This window comes from Protopterus annectens, chromosome 5.part0 (assembly GCF_019279795.1).
Source record: "Protopterus annectens isolate FY-2018-M chromosome 5.part0, PAN1.0, whole genome shotgun sequence".
Taxonomy (NCBI): Eukaryota; Metazoa; Chordata; order Ceratodontiformes; family Protopteridae; genus Protopterus; species Protopterus annectens.
Window position 1 is genome coordinate 311,349,832 of NC_056735.1, and position 22,005 is coordinate 311,371,836.

The window sequence follows — 22,005 nt, forward strand, 5'->3', positions numbered from 1 at the left end:
TGCTGCAGGCATTGACACAGGGACCCTTTGAACTGGCAGCTACTTGACATCAAGTTTCTGTCTTGGAAGTCTGCTCTTTTGATGGTGATTACTTCTGCCAGGAAGATCTCTGAGCTTCAAACTTTATCCTCTAAACCTCCTTACATTCTGTTCCATAAAGATAGTGTTCTTACACACTAATCCATCTTGTATGCCTAAAGTAGCTGCAGAGAACAACGTAAATCAGTCCATTCAGTTTGCCGGTGTTCTTTCCCAATTTCTCAAACAAAGGGGAGTATGTCCTTCATCTTCTAGACATCCATAGACATCTCCAGAGACATCTCCATAGACATCTCCGTTTTTACCTACACAGGACAAAACAGAGGAAGTCTGATCAGCTTTTTATAGTCCTTTTTTTCGGGTCTATATTAGATGAACAAAAGTTCATCTTGGCGAACGCTCACATGAGTGAATATTGCGGAACTCGAACCTGCAATTGTGAGATTGCAGTACAGTGAGGATGGGAATATTTGCCCTTTCTTCACTATAGTGCAATCTCTGAGTTGGAATATATATTTAGTGAGGGGGGAGTGCAGCCCCCCCCCCCCCCACAATTGCAGTTTCGATTACCTGGATATTAGCTCATGTAAGCGTTCGCTAAGATGAACCTTCGTTCATCTAATATAGACCCTTTTTTCTAATAGGCTTGATCAAGCAGCATCAAAAATTACCTTGGCAAAATGGATTTCTGACAGCATCTCATTCATTTATTCTTCCAAAGGATTGTAATTACCTAGACCTCCTAGGACACATTCTACTAGAGCTATGGCTACTTCTTCAGCCTTGTTATAGAACCTCTAACTGTGACATTTGTAAAGCAACCTCATTGTCCAATAATCACACCTTTGTTAATAGGTTCATATAGGTAGGTACTAGGCTATTAGCCCAAGGGCCTAAGTAAGCCTAGCCAACAAGGTTCCCTGAGTTATACCACCCAAGAAAGTTTAATTTCTTGTGCCCCTGTCGAGCAGAGCCACAGAAGTGATCCCGGGGTGTATTTCCTATTTCCCATCCACTCATCAAGATTTTTCTTGAAGAGTGCTAATGAGGGACTTTGCTTGACATAGATGGGTAGCTTGTTCCAGAGTATAGGAAGTCTCTGGGACAGGAATCTATCCCTCCAGCATGTCCTGCTTATTGTGGTGACAAGGTTTAGGTCCCTAGTGTGTAGCTCTGAGGGATTGGGATTTCTCTAGGTGTAGCGTGTCCAACAGCTCTGGGTTTAACATAGCTTTACGTGTAAGGCAGAGATCTCCTCGGAGTAGATGATATGCTACAGAGTAAATATTGAGTTTTGAGACTCATTGTAGGGCATCTGTTAGGCCAGTAATCCCCTTTGTGAGGTACTTCTGTGGCCTTTCCAGCTGCTGCAGATGTCTTGTGAGGTACATTCCAAAAGGGGCGTTGTAGTCTATAATGGGTCTGAGTGCTGAGTAGAGGGGAACAATGACCTCTGTTTTTCCTGGATGAGAGCCCTTTTGTAATGAGGTGTGCTACGTAGAATGCTTTCCTGACTACTGTGGCGATGTGATTATCAAAGGAGAGACTACTGTCCGCCTGGGTCTGAATGTCTCTCTCATCACACATTCTGTTTTATGTAGACTGCCGTTTGTGGTAGTTCATGGGTACAGAGTTTTTGCCCAAGTGAATGACAATGCACTTTTTGGCACTGAGCTTGAGGCCATGCATCTGACACCAGGCATCTGTCTCATTGAAGCTTTTCTGTGGGATGTGCACATCATTTGAGGACTTGACTATGGCTCCTAGTTTGCAGTCTTCTGCGAACTTCATTAGCCAGAGGCCTACTGTGTTAGCCTGTACTTCGGAGAAGTAGATACCAAACAGGACAGGTCCCAGGACTGAACCTTGTGGTTAATTCACTTGTCACTGGTTTGAAGTCAGATTTGGAGTCTGCAACTTTTACAGTGTGGGTTCTGACATTGAGCCAGTTGGCAACCCATGTTGTGATGTAGGGATTTATACCTAGTTTAGTGAGTTTAGCTATAATTTCAGAATGGGGGATGGTATCGAAAGCCTTGGCGAGGTCAAGATAGGCTGTGTGAACCACCTTACTCTCGTCTATGGCTTTGGTGACTGCCTCAAAGAAGTCAATCAGGTTCAGAAGGCATGATCTGCCTTTCACAAACCCGAACTGGGTGGGGTCCAGAATTTGGAGCTTACCAGTGTCTTTGTCTTTGTTTGAGTTCCATGATGATGTGTTCCATGGCCTTGCAGACCAGGCTCGTCAGGCTAATAGGGCGATAGTTCCCAGGATGAGTGGTGGCTCCCCCTTTGTGGAGTGGGATAACTGTTGCTCTGCGCCATTCAGTGGGCGCACGAACATGGTGCTTAGGTGGGGAGCCAGTTCATGTAAAACGCAGCCTGGGATGTTGTCTGGTCCCATGGAGGCTGTGTTTTTGGTTTTAGAGAGTGCAGCTTTTCCTTGCATAGATGTGATTACAGGGATTCTGCATTCTTCGTCTATAGATATGGGCCTTTTAGGGGGTGAGAGGGGGTAAAATCGAGAGGGGGTAAAGTTAGCACTGAACCTATCTGCCAGGATGTTGGCAATATCAGTTGGTTCTGTAATTGTCGTGCTGTTGTGCTGTAATTCAGAGCAGATCTGGGTGTTGCCATTGGGATTCTTGACATAGCTATAGAATGCTTTGTGGTTGCCCTTGGAATCGGTGGCAATTTTGTTTTCGTAGCTATCTTTGGAGGATCTTATAAGGGATTTCAGTTTCTTACTGAGGCTGACCAGGGAGCTCCTCCACTCATAGGATTTTACTCTTTTTTTTGCAACAGTTTCTTCCTTCTGTTGTAGAGTTTTTTATGGCAGGAGACCAGCAGATTGGCTTCCTTTTTTTTGAGGATAGTGTATTGGTTCTGTTTGGGATAGCACAATCCATGCACTCGTGTAAGTGCTTAGAGTGCATATGTGTGGGATTCAGCAGTCGTAACTATATTGCCCATCTGCATGGGTGTCATGAAGTTCGCCACTTCTGTCTTAAGAAGCATAAAGTTGGCTTTGGAGAAATTTTTTACCGTGGATTCCTTAATGGTGGGTGGGGGAAGGTTGCAGATATCTAAGGTGATTAGCTTATGGTAGGATCTGACCAACGAGGAGTTGACTTCAGTTGTGAAACACCGGTCACTCATGTTGATAATGACTAGGTCTAGGATATTGTTGCCCCTATTGGGGGTGTGGATAAGTTGATCCAGGGCATTGGAATTTTTGAATTCCAGAAAGCCTTGAGCGAAGGAGTTGGTACACGAGTAGTTTTCCCAGTTAATGGTGGAGTAGTTGAAGTAGCCCATTATTAGGGTGTTTGGTTTTTCCAGTATATCAAGAAAAGAGTAGTGGGAATCCTGGGGGATCTGTAGCAAGCTACAATTTTTGGATTGCAGTTTTGCCCAAAGTTAGTAGCACTTGGATAACCTCAGATGGATTATGCTGCGCAACTAGCCTGGAGGTGTAGATATCCTTAATGAATATGGACACCTCCGCCTTTGGTGTTCTGGTCCAGGTTAGATGGCCGAAAAGTGTGGTATGTGTTATAGCCTGGTAAACTACAAGTTGGATGTTATTTCTAGAAGCAAGACCTCCTTTGGTTCAATGGTGCTCCGGCATTTTCTTCCATGAGGGCCACCCGGGGTTGACGTATCTGGGGACTTTGACCCTACAGTGAGGAGGAATGAAGGAAACAACATCCGATTAAAAAGTTGTCTTACCATAACTTGGTATCTGCATCTTCCTTCATTCATCCTCACCTTCCCACCCTGCCTTCCCCCTGCCCTTCTTTTTGAGGAACCTGGATAAATAAGGGACTGCTGTGTCCGATGTGTGAGCCTCTTCTGCCAGTCTTTGTCTGAATGTGGCATGTCTGGGTTTGGCAAACTCAGTCTGAGCTAGTTGGGTGGATGCAGGGCATTGTAGGTATATGAGAGGAGCTTGCGTCTGATCCAAGTCTGTGGAAAGTGGCCGAACCAGATCCAAGGGTCTGATCTGAGACCCTACTGTGAGGATGACTGAAGGAAGAAAACACAGATGCCAAGTTATGGTAAGTAAGACGCAACTTTTTTTTATTTCTCCAACTGGATCTTCTGACAGGAGTCCTTGAGGTGGTTGAAGCAACCAGAAGGTACCAGCCACGTTCTCTGCAGAAGTAGAAAAGGCTGTCCAATTGGGTAAGCTTGTAAGCAATTCTGACCTGTATCGTGCATTTGTTTGACTTGTGCCTCACTTCATTCATGTTTCTGATATCTCTGCACTCATACTTTTGTGGAAGTAGAACTGTGGCCCAGCACTTACTTGCCACTTAAGCATCATATTAAAGGGGCTTCTGTAAATTTGCCTGTCACAAAATAACCCTTCTGTTTGTGTGATTTGAACTACATGATTGATAGGTTTGCCTCATTTTGACTCATTTAGCTTGACTGTTAAGAATTTCATCCTAAGGAAGACGCTGTTTTATGAGACTGACACCTCTGCCTCAGTGTTTCTAAGCTGCTGGCCCTTATTTCAGGTAAACTCTTAGTTTTGCAAGGATCAGGTACCCTTTACCAACTGGCCTACATTTGAAGTATTGTTCATTCCTCTGTCTCCTTTTTGGAGGCAGTCTCCAGTGGGAAGATGTGCAGTGGCATCCCAAGTTTTACTTAAAGGTGCATGAGGTCAGAGAAACAAGCCAGTTTCTCTCCTTTTGCTGCAGGAAAGGAAGGGCTTGCAGTGGCTAAGAAAATGCTGTCTACTTGGCTTGCTGACTGCACCTACTTTTGACACAAGGTGGTCAACTGATTTATTGGAAAACGTAGCTGTTAGCTGTTAAAGGTCACTCCACCAAGACATAGCTGCTTTTCAGTATGCTGTTAAAGGTCACTCCACCAAGACATAGCTGCTTTTCAGTATTTGTTTCAGGTTATATCCATCATAGATGTGATGTGCTCATTTGTTTAATTTATTAGCTTTCCTCAACATTATACTTGTGGTGGTTAGAGAAGTTGGCCTGTTTTGGCACATTGGTGCTTAATGACTCTGCCTTTTTGAGCTCTTTCAGCTTTGTTTTCCAGATCTGTCCCTAACAGGGCAAGTTTTATTTTCATTGCTTGAATTATTGCTGAGTCACTTAACTGCCAGCTGCCTTCAGAGTTTGGTATAACAGATAACATAACCATATCCGTTGATGTGTAAGAAAGCCCTTTGCAGAGTGCTTTATTAGCTGCACGATTTCATTAGCTGCCTATCTGGCAGTTGGCTTAGAGGATTAAATAGCTGTTAACAAGCTTTTTCCTGTAGTCCAGTGGTGCAAGACACAATTCTCATAGCCTCCAGTGTCTGTGCGACTAACCAGACATCGCTCCTGAGTTTGAAGAAGGTCTATGAAGAGCAGAATGAGATGTTTTCATTGGATGGTGTGTTGTGCCAGCAGCTGCAGATGGACTTTCTGTATGGCAGGTATGTCTCTTGCTTTATTGTTTTAAAGTTGCTAAGAGACTTCTGTCCCACCCTAGACCTCAGCAACTTCAAGGAAACCTTTTTAATCCATTGTAAGGCAATAACATTTTTGTTGTCGGGCAGAAAATTTATACAAAAAATGTTCTCATTCATGGAAGAGAGAATGCATCAACTATCAAATCCTCCCTGCCCTAAAAAGAGCGGACTGAAGACGGCGAGAGTGGGGATGAGATCAAAATGCATTCTCTCAGGTGGCTCCCAGGTCGTTTGCCAAAAGACTCTTAACCAGAAGATTCCTTTAGCCAAGAGTAGAGTAGAGATGACCATGAGAGAGTCCACACCATATTCACTCCCTCATTTTAGTGCATGTGAATGTCATGTTTCTGTAGTCTGACTGACCACCAGAGAGCAAGCAAGTTGGAGTCAAATAAAATGGTACTCCCGGCAGTGCAGGGCAGCTCAGTGGCTCTCGACTGCCAAGTTACAGGCCTCCAGCAAGGAAAATTTTTACTGCAAAATGTGTATCCCCTTAAGGTGATGCAGTGTGGTGAAGAGTAGTGTAATGATATGGGAAGCCAAGCGTGGTGAAGAGTAGTGTAATGATATGGGAAAACCAAAGTAGTCTTTTGGACAGCGGGAAGAGTGTGATAGTGTGAAGGAAAACCAAAAAAAAAAAAAAAGACAGAAATCCACCCCCTCCAGCATACAGATGACAAACATTTGCCGATTAGTAGTGCTTGTTGGGATTTCACTGGTAACCAGGCTCCCCCGCTAAAATACCTTTATTGTTGAGCCAGGAACATACCTCTCAACTGTACAGATTTCTGCAGAATGTCCAGATTTTTGCCTCATATTTTGGGTCAGTTTCTCAAAGTTGTGGTTTTCTGGCGGATCATTGAGAGTTGAAGTCAGAAAATAGACTTGAGTTTCATACTTCATACCTTTCCGAAAATTCATGCTAATAAGAAATATGTTGTTCTGTCATTTTTTTCTAAGATTGTAAACCATTTTTGATGGGTTTGTCCAGATTTCTTGCTCTAAGAGGTTGAGAGGTATGGCAGGATAGCTGAAAGAGCTCAAAAAGGCTGAGTCATTAAGCACCAATTTGCCAAAACAGGCCAACTTCTCTAACCACCACAGGTCAAACAATGTTGAGCAAAGCTAATAAATTAAACAAATGGGCATATCACATCTATGATGGATATAACCTGAAACAAATACTGGAACCTCAAGGGCAGCAGGTTCAGGCATTTCTATGAGGAGGCATGCCTGGATGCACTTTAGCCATTCTAGTCTGTCAGTGCTCCTTTTGGTGGCACGTCTTTGTTTCACCCCCAAAGTGAAGGACGCATTATCCATGTGTGAGAAGGATGGAAAGTCCCAGTCTGCCATGGGCATATATTTTTTGACTCACTCAAAGATCCTTTTCTAGGAGTCAATGAGAAGGTTAAAAGATGGGGTTCAAGAAATCCCGGGGACCTTTCCAGGACACACATGGAGGAAGTTCCCCCAGGGTAGTGGGGGAACTCTAATGGTTGACGCTGCCCCTGTGGCAGAGGTGACCCTTCCAGCATTCCTGAAAGGAACCCAGATTACCCTCCTCTGGAGGCAGTCGGGGGTTGACTATCCCTGCACCAGAGAGCCTGGCTAGAAATAACAGATACTTGGGTGCAGAGGGTAATTTCCAGAGGTTATATTATTCCCTTTTCCTTTCCTCCTCCAATTTCAAGAAAAATCCCCAATGTTCCACCCAGTCAGAGGGAACTAGCAGCAGTTCAGGTATATAAAAGCTGATAGAAAAGTCATCCTAGAGGTCCCATCAGACCAGTTAGAATCCGGAATTTACTAAAGATTCATTTTAGTGCCAAAGAAAACAGGGGACTAGAGACCAGTTTTGGATCCCAGCAACTTAAACAAGTCATTTTGATGCACCAGTTTCCAGATGATCATGGTTTCAGTCCTGTCTTCCTTTTCTGGGCAAGGACAACTGGATGTGCTCAATACCCCTTCAGGGTGCATACTATCACTTAAAGATGACCAGGTGATCTAGAAAGTTTGTACACTTCTGGTTAAGACACTCATTACCAGTTCAGAGTTCTGCACTTTAGTTTCACCACAGCCCCCAGGGTGTTTACCAAATGTATGTCAGTAGTAGCAGCTCACTTGAAAATGCAAGAATTCAAGTGTTTCCATATCTAGACATCTGGCTCATTACCACCCTGACCAGGCACCAATTAATAAAGGCAAAAGATCAGTTTTTCTGGACACGTTCTTATCTGGGGATAACAAACTGCGAAAAGTCTCAACTGGAATCAACTCAAAAAATTTAGAACTTGTAGGAGCACTGTTCAACACAGTCGAAGAGACTCACTGCCTCTGTCAAGGGTTCAGACTGTAAGATCACAGGTCAGAAAAATCATCTGCAGTACCAAGATTTCAGCCTGCTACCTCCTTCAAGCTGTAGGATCAGTGTCAGCGGCAGTAACACTGGTACCTTTAGCCAGATTTTAATTGAGGATTTTACAGTGGATGCTTGCAATGCAATGGTTGATACTTTACCAACCAATGTCAACTCCAGTACGAATCACCCACACATGCAAGAGGGATCTCCAGTGGTGGATTCAATCAGACCAGGTTCTACAAGGCAGTCTGTTCATTCCCCCTCAACCCAAAGCCATAGTAACCTTGGACGCTTTCCAGTTTGGGTTGGGGGGAGCATTTTCTGGGGAAAATTACTACAAGGCATTTGATCCCCGAAGAGACCAACTTCCATGTCATTGTCCTAGAGATGAGAGCAGTGCTGTTAACGTTGCAGCAGTTCAGATGGACAGTATGTCAGTAGTTTGGTACATCAACAAAAAAGGAAGAACCAGATCATATTCCTTATGTCAAGAAGCACTCTGTGTGTGGCAGTGGGCGATGTCATCCAACTGCTTTATCATAGCAAAGCACATTCCGGGGAAGTCCAACATGATAGCAGATGAGCTGAGTAGGTGCATTTTTCTACCTCACGAGTGGTCCCCCAGTAAGAACATAACTGAAAATGATTTTCCTTCAGTGGGCCTAGCCTTGCTGCAGTCTTTTTGCTTCTCCTGCAAACAAATGCAGCAGCTTTTTTGCCCTAATCCCATTGCAGGGGGAATCATCGAGATGCTGTTCTTCATGATTGGCCACCTTGTCTACTTTACGCTTATCCACCAATTCTTTTAATTCTCAAATTCCTACAGAAAGATGCCATGTTGAAGAGCAAAGTTATCCTCATTGTCTTACTGGCCTTGTCAGATTTGGTTCCCCTTCCTTTGGCCTCACTTACTTCAAACTTGGATTCTGGTTCCGACTCCAGACCTCCTGTCTCACCCGACAGGCATGATTCATCCAGACATATCAAACCTCAGGGTGATGGCCTGGTTTCTTCAATTCCATTAATAGCCCAACAACCTTTGCTTTCTTCCCTTGTCCGAAGTATACTTTTATCTTCCCATAAACCCTCTACTCCAGTAAATGGAAAAGGTTTGTTTAGTGGGCTTATCAAAATTAATGTTCCTTTTTCATTTCCCATACATAACATCCTTGAATTTTAGGCCCTACTTTTTAAGGAAGGAGCTAGTTCCTCAACAGTTAAGGTTCGTTAGCAGCTATATCAAATTTTCACTTTGGATTTGAGGGTTCCTCTGTCACTTCTCATAAGCTCTGTAAATCCTTTTCGCAAGGCACTCTCCTTCTAAGACCACCTTTTAAAGACAGTACTTCCCCATGAGACCTGAATCTAGTACTGCAAGCTTGTACTTATTCCTGTCTTGAGGCAGCAGCTGAGTGTGCCCTTAAATACGTTTCTTGGAAGACAATTTTCTGGAAGCTATTAACTTCTGCCAGACGAATTTCTGAGATTCAAGCCTTGTCCTCAAAACCTCCATACTTGATTTTTCAAAAGAATAGAATTGCACTATGAAATAATGCATCCTTCTTAAGGTTTTGTCAGAATCTAATATCAATTAGTCCATTAATTTGCCACTATTCTTTCCTAAATTTGCTAACCATGGTGAATACATGTTAGTTTTATTGGATGCTCACAGACAATTATGTTTTTACCTACACAGAAGAAAAGACAACAGAAAAACTGACCAATTGTCTCATTTGCAGAAGTAAAATAGAGAAAGCCAGTTGCCAAAGTAACTTGAGCCAGGTGGCTGGCTGGCCGGCCGTATTTAATGGATGATAAAAGCAGCATCAACTTGGGCTACTCTCCATACCTTTGTTACTCATTACAATTTGAATCTGGTCTGCAAAGGTAGAGCATCATTTGGTTCAGCTGTGCTCCGGGATATCCTTCCTCGAGTCCACTCAGGATCTTGGGTAACTGGAGACTCTGTCCCATCAGTTGACGATAGAATGAAGGTTGACAACATCCGGTAAAGAAGTTATGCACTTACTGTAACTTTCCATCTGTGTTGTCCATTTTCATTCTTCAACTCCCCACCCACCAACCCCCATTGTTTGAAAACTCCTGGAAGAATGAGTGGTTAGAGGACATCACTGCCCTTTTATATTGAGCTCCAGCTACAGTCTTCTTCCTGTCTGACTGCAAATATTTCCTTTCTAGTAAAATCAGCATATAAGATCTGAGTTACTTGGGGTTGGTGCATTATGGGTAAAGGAGAAGCTTGAGAGTTTTTGGTTGACACTAGCTTTAGCAATGGTCGAGTCAGATCTGATAGGTCAGATTGAACCCACCAGTTGAGGAAGACTGAAAATGGACAACACAGATGGAAATGGAACGTAATGGTGAGAACATAAACTTCATTTTAACTGCTCTACCATTATGCAACCTAAAGGAGTGGTCTGTGTGTCACACAGCTGTCTTGGTGGTAGAATTACTGTTTTGCATTAATTTACTAATACAATTATTTGCAGGCCACCATTTTGTGTATATTTAACCAGAGAGTTTTTTTTCTAGTTTACAATGCCTATCTGAAGGGCTTTAGTACAGCTTTAAGGGGAAGAATGCTTTCGCATACAAGCAGTGAAATAAAAGTAACTGGCAATGAGAAGCCATATTTCTACGTACACGAATTGTGTGTAAATGTTGCAAATATTACTGGTGGTGCATTACAGTCCTTTAATATTTCAATACACATTTGGTGCCATAGTTCCCTTTTTATGTGGAAGAAATGGCCAAGGTTAGGGTAATTTGCATACCAATGAACACACTGTATCCGTATATTTAAAAAGTTGGCCATATAGAGAGGACGAGGTGCTGATCCCATCACCAGCCAGGTCGACACTGGTGTAAACATCACACAAATGTATCCAGAAAAGTGAGTGGAGTTGCTTTGAATCCTGACAGTGTTTAGTGAGGCAGCAGTTTGTAACATGGTCTAGTAGTAGGGCACAGTTTAAGGTGATGTTAGCAGAATGGAACAAAAATAATAAACTCCTGATATGACATGAAGTATGGGTACTACGAAAATGGGGAAAACTTCATTAAAGCAGTACTTGATCTTGCACAGATAGCTGTAAACCAGATTAAGAGGATTTACCAGAAGCCTGGAGGTTGCTGTTTCCAAGCAGGATTTTATTGCTCGGCAGATCAAAGGTTGTTGATTTCGAACAAAAAAAAATGCTGTCATTAATGTACCTGTCTTTGCTATATAGTATGTCAGTGAACGTTTTTGACTTTTAACTAAAGATGGTGGTTTGTGGGTTTTTTTTTTTTTTTTTTTTTTTTTGAATTAGATTATTCACTATCTGTTAGTCCTAGTTAGTGCTTCACGTGGCACCATTCCATTATTTTTTTTTTGGATTTCATGATTGCTCTGTTTCATTTTTATCTATTGAGGACAGACTGGATAGTTTTGGCTGAACTAATTTCGAGTCTCTGGGTTGTTGTAGGGTAACAGCCCTACCATTATTCAACCTAAGGGAGTGATGTTTGCAGGTGGGTTTTGTTAGCCCCATTCACCCAGTAGGATGCCAAGGGAGCTTGTTCATGCTTATTCATTTAACATCTACCTTTTCATTCTGTCATTTAACAGTGTATCCTTATGTCTGTGTGTTTCTGTATGTTGGCTTGTCTGCTTTATATTATGCATTGCCACCACTACATTTGAGCTCATAGCAGTGATCGAACATCTTGGCAGTAGATTGTGGCTTATCTTAGATTGAGTTTGTATGGTAGGTTTAGTTCTCTTTGAATTTTAAATGCAGGTTTTGCTCTTCTTTTGAAGTAATCATACTGTAAAAAGGTGTTGTATTGTGCAATTTTCTTTTTTGTTGGTTTTTAGTATACTATAATTTTATTTAAGCCTATTTTTGAGTTTTTCTCCTCTGGCCCCTGCTGAAAGGGTTTTTAGTCCAACTGGACCTTTAAACAAATGCAAATAAAATGCATGAATTAAATACATTTTTTGTACCTATTAAAATTTCGTAGAGCAGTGGTATTGTGGAGCTGAGGTCCACTGATTTATTGCAGAGTCTTGGTTTGGGACTTGCCTCACATTTGTTTTGTGGATTGTGAATGATTTTTCAAGGTACTTGTAATTGTGTTCCCTAATGGACGAATGTATGTGCAATCCTGCTAGGATTTATTTGTTTGAATTAGTGCCATGTGATTTTCTGGGTATTTCTTTTCAAGAACATGGTGAAATCGATTTAGATTTGCTTGACTGGAGCACTTAAGTGCTCAAGTTCTATCATAGTTCCTACTGTTCTGGGTATTGGCTCTTTTTATTTGTACGTATTTTATTGATCTCATAATCTGTTACTGTTTTGTTTACTGTGTTGGTCTATTCTGTTTGTTTATGCTTTCTTGGAATGTGTTTAGCATTGTAATCTTGCTGCACCAGTATTCTTTGTGGTTTATATTTTTTATACTTTTAACACTTTACAAAAACTTAATGTCTTTCAATATTATGACGTAAATTTATATATGTGTGTATATATGGTTGCAGGTCAGAATAGCAAATGTTCATATGAGCAAATGCTTTTTGCTTCTGTAAATAAGAGCTCATAAAAACTTTTTCAGAGGAGTTTTAGCTGGCAACATTTTGTATGAGTGTAGTGCAGCAGGGTCTGGATTTGCTTTACCCTACTATTGTGCATTCTCTGAGCTGGTATACTGTATTTAATTAGCAGACTGGCTTACCCCCCCCCCCCTCCCCGTGCAAAAAAAACAACTGTTTTCTCTCGCTTTTTAGGTTTGGTCTAAAATGATCATTCTTTCTTGCTTCCTTCTTATAAGTGCTTAGCATTTGATGAGGCACTTGCACCACATCTTTAATGTCGAACTGTTAGTGCACACTGCAGCTCTTAGGATATTAAACCACTTTTTTATCTTGATATAACCAAAACCAATGATAAAGACGTATGCAAGTCAAAAATAACCAAAACTGTAGACTTGCAAAGAGTGCCCAAATGAAGGTTGGAAACCGAGACCACTTGTATGGTAAATCACTTTTCTATCTTGCCTTTAAAATGTTCAACATCTACTCCCAAGACCACCAATTACTGGAGAACCCACACTTTGCCTCTTGGTAGTCATCTTGGAATTAGTGCTTTTGTTTCGCCCCTGGTTAGAGGAGCATAGGAACATCATTTCCTAGGGACTGCTAATCACCAGAAAGCCTAATAACTGCTTCATAGATGCTAGTTTGGAATTTGTGCTTTTATTTTGTTCCTGCCAAGAGAATGAGCAGAGTGCATAGATTCCTAACACTTCTGATTGGGAAGTGAGTGTCTGCTTGATCTTCCTGATTGGGTCTGGTGGTGGTTACTTAGTGCATTTACCAAGGAAAGGCTACAGCAAGCCTACAGAGACCCTTGCATTATCTAGACAAGACTGTGGATCACCAAACAGGCTGTGGCCTGCTTCTTATCTTGAGGTTAGTGATGCTCTTTTTGCTTCTGTTGAGAGAAGCAAAGGAGCATTGTATCCCAGTAGAGTGAAGCTATGTTGAGACTAGCACTAGTAGCAGTAGTCAAGCAGTAGCCATTCAGGTGGCTCACCCCTTTTTATCATTCTTGACAAGCAAATTCTTTCTTTTTAGTAAGTGCTGCTTGATTTGCTTCTAACGTCAGAATGTCTGCCTAAATACTTTATCCATAAATCATCAGGCTCTACTTATTAGTTTCCCCTCAACTGTTTGGCAGTGCCCTGTATAGCCAGCCACATTAAGTGGACATTTTTTTCTGTAAAATCACCATATAAATTTCACCGATACTTAGTTGCACACAGGACAACTGGTTTGCTGTGCCACACACTGCCCCCAGAGGTGCAAATAGGATACTCCTGACATTACTATATATTCTCATTACAGCAGTCTAATCGATTAAAAAAAAAAAATCTGTTGCTATGGATATGAACTTTCCCACTATTTCTGTTACCATCGTCAATGTAGAAATTGCCTCATGTTTACTGACCAGTTAATTCTCAAACAAACTGATATGGTATTTGAGAGAGACAGTTACACAATGTCACTGAAGACAAAAACGGTCACACGAAAGCACTCCTAATGTCAGTAAGGTTGTAAGTAGTACATACACTGCACCCATCACACACAATTCAAAGCAGACACACAGATTCACATTTGCTGATGCACTTAATTGCAACCTTCCTAAACCCCAAAGACGTCGTAGACTAAATATACACAATACATTCTCAACCAACCCAAACACTCTTTTCAAAACAACCACAACAACACATACAGCCACATTCCATGGAGCCTCTACTTCTAAGTCCATAAGGCAAGCCACCACAGAATCCAGCATGCTAGTAATTGGAGACTCCAATGTGAGACACACTGATGTCCCTCTCATCAAGCTGGATAAAGAGAAAGTCTCTGTCAGTTGCTTATCGGGCCATGATCCACCACATTATATACACACAGGTCATTAGAGCAAAAGTATCAGTATGACTCAAGTCATACTCCATGTGGGTATAAATGACCTGAGACGTACCTCCATAGCAATATGAAGAGAGACATCAAGGAGCTCTTGGAATACATGTCCCAGGCTGGTATGAACATAGCATTGAGCAGCATTTTGCCTTCTCTAAGGATGATGCCACAATATGAACAAAATATTAACTTTAATAATTGGGTTAGTTAGTTGGTGTCATTCTGAGGGGGTGCATTGTTTGTCAGCATGGAAGAAGATGGTCAGCAGATCACGCTGCTTTGCCAGGGATGGTCTTCACCTCTCCCCTCTAGGCTTGTCACTACTAGCTAAAACATTGTCTTCCCCCATAGTGCCTTTTTTAGGCACTGCCAAACTGGAAAGTACTTCTGACATAGCAAATCAAAGCTAGCCAAGAAAATCTAAAGGTGTTACTTCCCAATGCTAGGAGTCTAAGCAAAAAAACTCCACTCCCCTAGAAGCTTTCTTCACCCTAGAGAATGTTGACATCTGTGTGGTCACTTAAGATATGGTTTAAAACAAGGGGTGCAACCATACTAGATCTGGTCCTTACTAATATGGGAGAGTGCTGTACACCCCATAGTGTAATGTCTTCTCTGGTAAGGTCAGATCACAAAATGGTTTCCTTTGAAGTAAAAATAAAACCTGGAATCCTAGCTAACTTGGGAATATTCAGGAACTGCTCTAAGGCTAACTTCCTACTATTCAGTGATGACCTGAAAAAATTTCAGGCCCCCATAAACCCTGAGAGCATTGCTGCCTATGCAGTACTGTTCACAAAAACCCTATACAAGCGTGTTTAATAGCTACAAAGAGGCAGCTGTACCCACTAGGTAGACGTACAGAACTAATTCAGAAAAACAAGGCACCCTGGTTGGATCACATCAATAGGCTGTAATAACACAAGGAAGAAAATCATGGCAAAAATTATGAGGTGCATCACCCAGCAGGATAAAAGCACTCTCATCAAATTAAACAAACCACTCCAAGATCAAATAGTTAACCAAAGCGAAATTTGAGGTAAATTTGGCCTCCCAGGCCAAAGACCAACACAAGGCATTCTTTAGCTATGTCCGCAACTTCAAAGGCAATACACAGTTGTGAGCAGACCTCATTGTAAATGAAGCGACCTATACTGATCCAAAAGATATAGCAAACCTACTGGCTGACAAATTCATCTCCAACTTTACCCCTCTCTCCCCATCAACCTTCCCTCAGGAAATACCATCAAATGTAGCTCCCCCTGCTACCACAAGGGAATAGGTACTTAATGCTCTCTCTAAGGCCAAGAACACTGCATCAGTGGGCCTAGATAATATCCCAGGATGCCTTCTAAATAGTGTGAAACATGATCTGTCAGGTCCTCTGGAATTGCTAGTTAACTGTAACCTCCAAACAGGATTTGTGCCTCTTGAAGGGAGAACAGCAACAGTCGTCCCTCTGCACAAAGGTGGGCCATCTACAGATCCAAGTCTGACTAGTCTCATATACGCAAAGCCATAGAAAGAATTATAGTGGGCTTTATCAATAATGACATGGGAAACCTGCAGACACTGGATCCAACCCAATTTGGTTTCATCAAGGCCAGGTCATGCCTATTCAACCTGGTTAACTTCCTTGAGAAGGTCACCAAAGCAGTGGATGAGAGCAAAGTGGTTCACACTGTGTACCTTCACCTGATTTAAGGCATTTGACAATCTCCCAGTCGGGCATTGTTGACAGACTTTGAGAGGTTCTGTACAAACCTTGTTTCACCCAGTGGATGACCAGCTGACTCAGACGGGACCCTAGAATTGGGGAGCCCACCTCTACAGAGAGGCAGGTCACAAGTGGATTAGTCCTGGGACTGCTTGTTTTTGACATTTACTTCTCTGAAGTAAAGGCCAACTTCAGTAGCCTGTGGCTGACTAAATTTGCAGGTGACTGCAAATTATGAGCGGTCATTGAATCGCCCACCAACACAAATGTTCTCCCAGGAAGGGCTGACACAAACAGCTAGTGCCAGAGCCATGGACTAAAACTAAATACCAAGAAATGAATAATAGTATCCTTCAGGAAGTCCTCCACCCCTGATAACTATAATATTCATATTGACAGCACACCCCAAAGAGTAGTCAGGGACTTGAAGACTCACACAGACAGTAATCTAGCCTTTGACCATCGTGTGTCTGCAGTGGTTAGGAAATCATTCTATGTAGTGCAACTTATAAACAAAGGTATGGCATCTAGATCCAAGGAAGTCCATGGTTCCACTGCATTCGGCATTCATTAGACCTACCATTGAGTACCGTTTCCCATTTGGTATGTACATAACCAGTCCTATCCAACAACTGGAACGTCCAGAGAGTTTTGGTACTAAAAGAATACAGTGTGTAAGTAACATGTCCTGTGCAGACAGACTCAAGGCCATATCCCTGTATTCTGTCTCGTATAGCCTTTTGAGGGGGGAGATCTATGCATGGCATACAAGGCATTGTTAGGCCCCACTCTGATGGACCTCTGCATATCCACAAAACAAACCACACCAGAATTACCTATTCTAAGACTTGAACCTTGCCTGTGATAAAAATAGAATGTGTTGGAGAGATTGGTATTTATTCCTGATACTATCCCTTCTCTGGAATAGGCTCCCCATCCATGTGAAGCAAGAGTTTCTCCCTAACACAATTCAAGTGCAACTTGGACAACTGGATGGGGAACAGAAAATTCATCCCTGGTTTGGCACCTATGCCTCTAATGGACACCGGTAGCCTGCAAATGGTTCATCACCCAGGACCCTTCTTGTGAATGTTTCACCTTCCAAACCCCCTGCTTACAGTTATAAAGGGTACCAGAACTTGTCAGATTTGGGATTACATTGTTAGACTTAAAAAGGCCCTTGTGGTCTTTAGCCTAAAACACCCATGAACCTGGGTGTGGTGTGGTGTGTATGCATGCATACAATTTTTATCATCCGTTATTGTAGTTGGGAATTAGGGTTATGGTATAAATGTATGAGAAAAGATTAGTAAAGTGATAGTTATTTATAAGCATTTGATAGTGTTTTTTCTATTACGTGTACTATAATTGACCAAAATTTAAAAAAAATCTCTGAACTCTTGGCATTGCCCACAATACTGCAAACCTCATTAACTTGAGCACACAAACTGGGAAACCATGAAATTTGTAATGTAGCTTAGTGAGTTTCATGTTAAAAAGCACAAAACTGCTGCAAGCACCCTGTTATTTTCCAAACCCCTTTAATTATATATTCTCACTCTGACTTTGAGAAAGGCAAACATTTGAAAAATGCCTTGCCAGTTCTTCAAAACTTTGTGTTGGCAGACTGAACAAAACCTATTAATGAGCTCTTCTGCACATTCCTGTAGTATCTGGCGTGCATAAACACTGCGTACAAGTACCATCTCAAGTGTGCCACGTCCACTCCAGGTCTACCAACCATCCTCCTACCCCCCCCCAGTCATGCTAGTATTTGCTGGGGTTGGTCGTGGATCCTAAGGGCCCCCATGGGGCTTGGCTGTGTCTGCATCCATGGGGATGTTCTTTTTTTTTTTTTATTTATTTATATGATCTACCCACTCTTCCCCATTCCCTGCCTCCTACACTCGTCAACTTTGTCTGAGGGCAACTCCCCTCTATGGACCACACCTTCCCTTAACATCAAGTGCCCTGTCTGCTGTTCCATTAATTGACCAAGCCACTGATTGAACCCGAGTCGGCCGGGCAAAAGTTAGGGCTTTATCCCGCTAAAAAACAGAAGTTTGCAAATTCACTTCCCTAGTGTGTAAAGTGTTACAAAATCGGACAAATGCTCCAGTACTAAAGTAAACACCACAGTACCTATAGCCACCGATTTAAGGCCTTGTGCTAAAAACGGTTTATCTGTGAAACTAAGGACCAAAAATAAAATAAGTTACGTATGAGTGCTTTGGTGTGTACTTTAAGTGCTTGATTGAGATGGTGCTGGGACTGCTCCGGTGGCATAGAGGAGTAAAGGAAAGAACACAATCTTGAGGAAATAAACTGTGCATGTAGGTTTTGAGAAGCCAAAGGGAAACCTAGATGTTATGTACAGTAAGTTTGCAGTGTCTGCCTAAAGCAAGAGTCTTGTTAAATTTAATATACCCTTGCAGAAACTGACATATACAGCTGCTAGCTAATTTGTCTTGGCAAATCTCAACAAAACATGAACGTTCAATGAAACACAACATATAACGCCTGCTATATTGTTGGCTTATTTTTCTCAAGTACAAGTTGAATTGGCTGTTATACTTTTATAGAGAACGGTCTCCCACTTTACTTGTAATGAAACTGACTTGTCTTTTCCTTTGATATGGACTTAAAACAGCTCATTGATTGGAGAAATATAGACGCACCTTCATCTCGCATAGAGGAATAGGCTGCTTTCCCTTCAGAAGACCTTTAACTTTTTAACTTGCTGTTTGCTTTCTTGGAAGAATGAGTTAGAACATTATTTTGTGTTGCTTTGGATGTTGATCATACACCTTGAGTGTTTTTCATTTGCTGAATAATGTAGATTTCTGCGTGTGTTGTGTTTTTGTTCACTCCTTGTGAACTGAAGCTAGATGGCTGCTGATGCAGCTTTAACTAGTTCCTGCCTTACTAGAACCATCCATTCATCAGAATTTTCATATGACAAGGCAGTAAACTGCTCGCTGATTAGAAAAAAATCTAAGCCAGTGTTTAATGACTGGAGTCCTCGAACTAGTCTTTTATGTCCAAGGATAGAATTTGGCTGGTCTTTTACCAGGATGTATAATCTTCCCCCATGAAGGATTTATAGAGGAATTTGTAGTCATGAGCTCTGGTGGCAGCAGTTGCTTGATGCCACAAAATTTTCAGGGCTAAATGAAATGTGCTGTCTTAATTGTATTTTAAAACTAAAGCATGAGTCTTGATTTAATATGAGTGACCTTAGAGTTTTGTATGTTAATGTAGGAGGGGCGTGTGTGTTTATTTTGATTGGTTGTATTTGACCATGTGATTTGTAGGTGTATGTTTTTTAAATGAAATAAATCAATATTTCTAATGTTCTGATAATGTTCCATTAAGAGGAATGAAAGCGCTCAGCAATCTTTAAAGTTATTGTCATAGTTTTTTGCCCTGGTGTTGGATGTTCTTTGCACCACAGCAAGTGTTTTGGTGTTTTGTTTTTATTATCTTGCTGCCAGAAACTGTCGGAAGATTTCTTACAGTTACAAAAAATTACATCTGTCAGAACAGTTTACGAACAAGCATTTTTTTCAGTAAAATGAATGTACTCGTGAAATTATTCTAAACAAATTAAAAAGTAGTAATCACAAAATGAAACTGAAAGTTGAGTCATATAATGCATCAGTGTGCTTTCTGAATTCTTTCCTCTTGCGTAGTAACAAGTCATTGCTCTCTACCAGGCCTTGTACTGTGTAAGGTAACAAAAGATGTTAGTTGCTTAGATGCAGCCAGTATATAGGTACTTACTGCCAGTCTGTCATCTTTTGGAAAGAGGTTGTCAAAAAAAGAGAACAAGAACAAGCACTAAAATCTTTGGGGACAGTTTACTCTTTCAGGGTATAGTAAAATAAAAGTAGACAGGAGACCAGATCTTATGTTGTAGGTATCAACTGAAAATCTTTATTTTGCTATCTTAAGAATTACGGTAGTTTGAAGGGAGTATCTGTACCGACCAGTTGCCTTTGTGGTTATTTTGGGAAAGAGCTCAAGTCAAACATGCGTTCAATTTTATTTCTTTCCTTTCATTGACCTCCCTAGCAACATCACTGTACTAAGTAGCATACATGCAAAAAGCCTTAAACTCTGCAGTTAACTGCACTTTCTCAGGAAATGTAGACTCGGTGCAGTCACAAACGTGCTGGGATGTGTTCTGCATGGTTCCGTGATAACATTGTTGAATAAGCAGGAAAGTGGTCCGTTAGTGGAGTTTTAACTTTTATTTGAAATACTTGCATTGTAAGAAGCTTCACTGTACTGTAGAATATCACTGTGTGTGCAGTTTCAAAAAAGGTAAGAGTATTGATTCAGAATTTGCAAGAATGCCAGTGGAAATGAAAAAAAAAATGCAGAGGTAATAAAATAGGCTTTCCTATATTGCATTTTCTGTTCCGTTATAAAGCACGTTTGCCAATTCTCAACTTCTGAATTTTTCTTTCAGTTTGCCCAGCTGGCTGGAAACCAGGCAGTGAAACAGTAAGTAAAATTTATGTAATACTTTAAATGCTGTTTCAGAATGGCATGTTGGCCTTTTCACATAAACACAGCAAAAAAGTTCTCTTATTTTAAGTAGTCAATACAAATTTTTCATGTCCCATTAGGAAACGTCTAGCTTATTTGCTTCTTTTTTTGGGAAGAATAATCTTTAAGTTTAAGATTTTTGTTTTGGTTTAGTATTTCCCTGCTAATATTTTTATTAAAGATGACATTCTTGAATAACTTTTTCAGCAGAGGGTTCTGCATTTATGTATGCGTGCAAGTATGTTGTACAGCCATGATGAATTTTGAATCCAGATATTATTAATCTAACACTTTGGTTGTTGCTTGTAATATTTGATATATAGTCCTCTTATCTTGAAATTCTTATGTAAGTTATGTTTAGGGTAACACCTGAGCAGTAATGCAATGTTTCTTTAGTATTATTCAGATTCAACAGCAGTATTGTTCAAAATAGGGATGCCAGAATCAATACGGTCATCCAACAAGTCATCATATATACTGCCAAAGTCTAATTGTTGAAGTTCCCCCTCTGTCGATGTGTGCCCTCTCATTGGTGTCGTGTTTATATGATTCTGTTACTGGTCACTGTTCCGTAAACTGTCTGAGCGCCTTGTTGGGGATGGGTTGTCTTAAAAAAAAAAATGTTCATTGTCCTCACAAATGTCAGTCTGTACCACATTAAGCTACTCTTCCTGTTTGCCTCATTATTAAGAATGTCTCTGTCTCTGGGTGCTTCATCAACCCTCCTTTTAGAGGGGTAAGCCCTCTTTTCTCTGTAGTCAGTTGTATCTCTCATAATCTTTCCTTGCTTCTCTCCAGACCAACCTTAACAAGCTTATCAGTGTCTGGAATTTTATTGAAACACACTGTTTTTATCAAGTAATAAGTCATTCAGCATACTGGTTTTTAAGGCTAACAGTTCAGCTTTTAGTTTAGATAGTTCAACAGTGTTGTCGTGGATAATAATCCGCATCATGTCCATACCTGTTCTGTCAAAGAGTTATAAGGTCCTGCCGTCGAATCTGAAAAATATTGTGATGACTGTTTGGACAATGTAATATGCTGCAAACAGGAGGGTGACTAAGATTTTACAATTTATAATTTTTCAGAGCTAAAGATTATTACTGAATATTCTGTCAGCTTGTTGAAAAAAGGTTTTTCTTTGTACCTATCCACAGATATGAGGTTGGGAGACTGAGTCTTAAGCTGTACTCTAGGATTCTCAATTTACGGATATTTTTTGCAAACAATTCAAAGCCCGGCAATGATTGTAACTACACAAACAGCAAACTAGCTAACGTAAAACCAAAAAACGCTAGCAAGCAGAAAAATCTCCACCAGTTTATTGTATATAACGTAAGCGCTTTCAC

General features: G+C 41.1%; 1 protein-coding gene across 1 annotated transcript in view; it reads left to right on the forward strand.

The window, feature by feature from the left end:
* PRDX4 (peroxiredoxin 4) overlaps nt 1-22,005 on the forward strand; it is a 158,238-nt gene that overhangs the window by 104,300 nt on the left and 31,933 nt on the right. Inside the window, exon 6 of the mRNA XM_044072290.1 lies at nt 20,577-20,611. Within this exon, the coding sequence (XP_043928225.1) occupies nt 20,577-20,611 (35 nt within the window). The remainder of the gene's footprint in view (nt 1-20,576; nt 20,612-22,005) is intronic.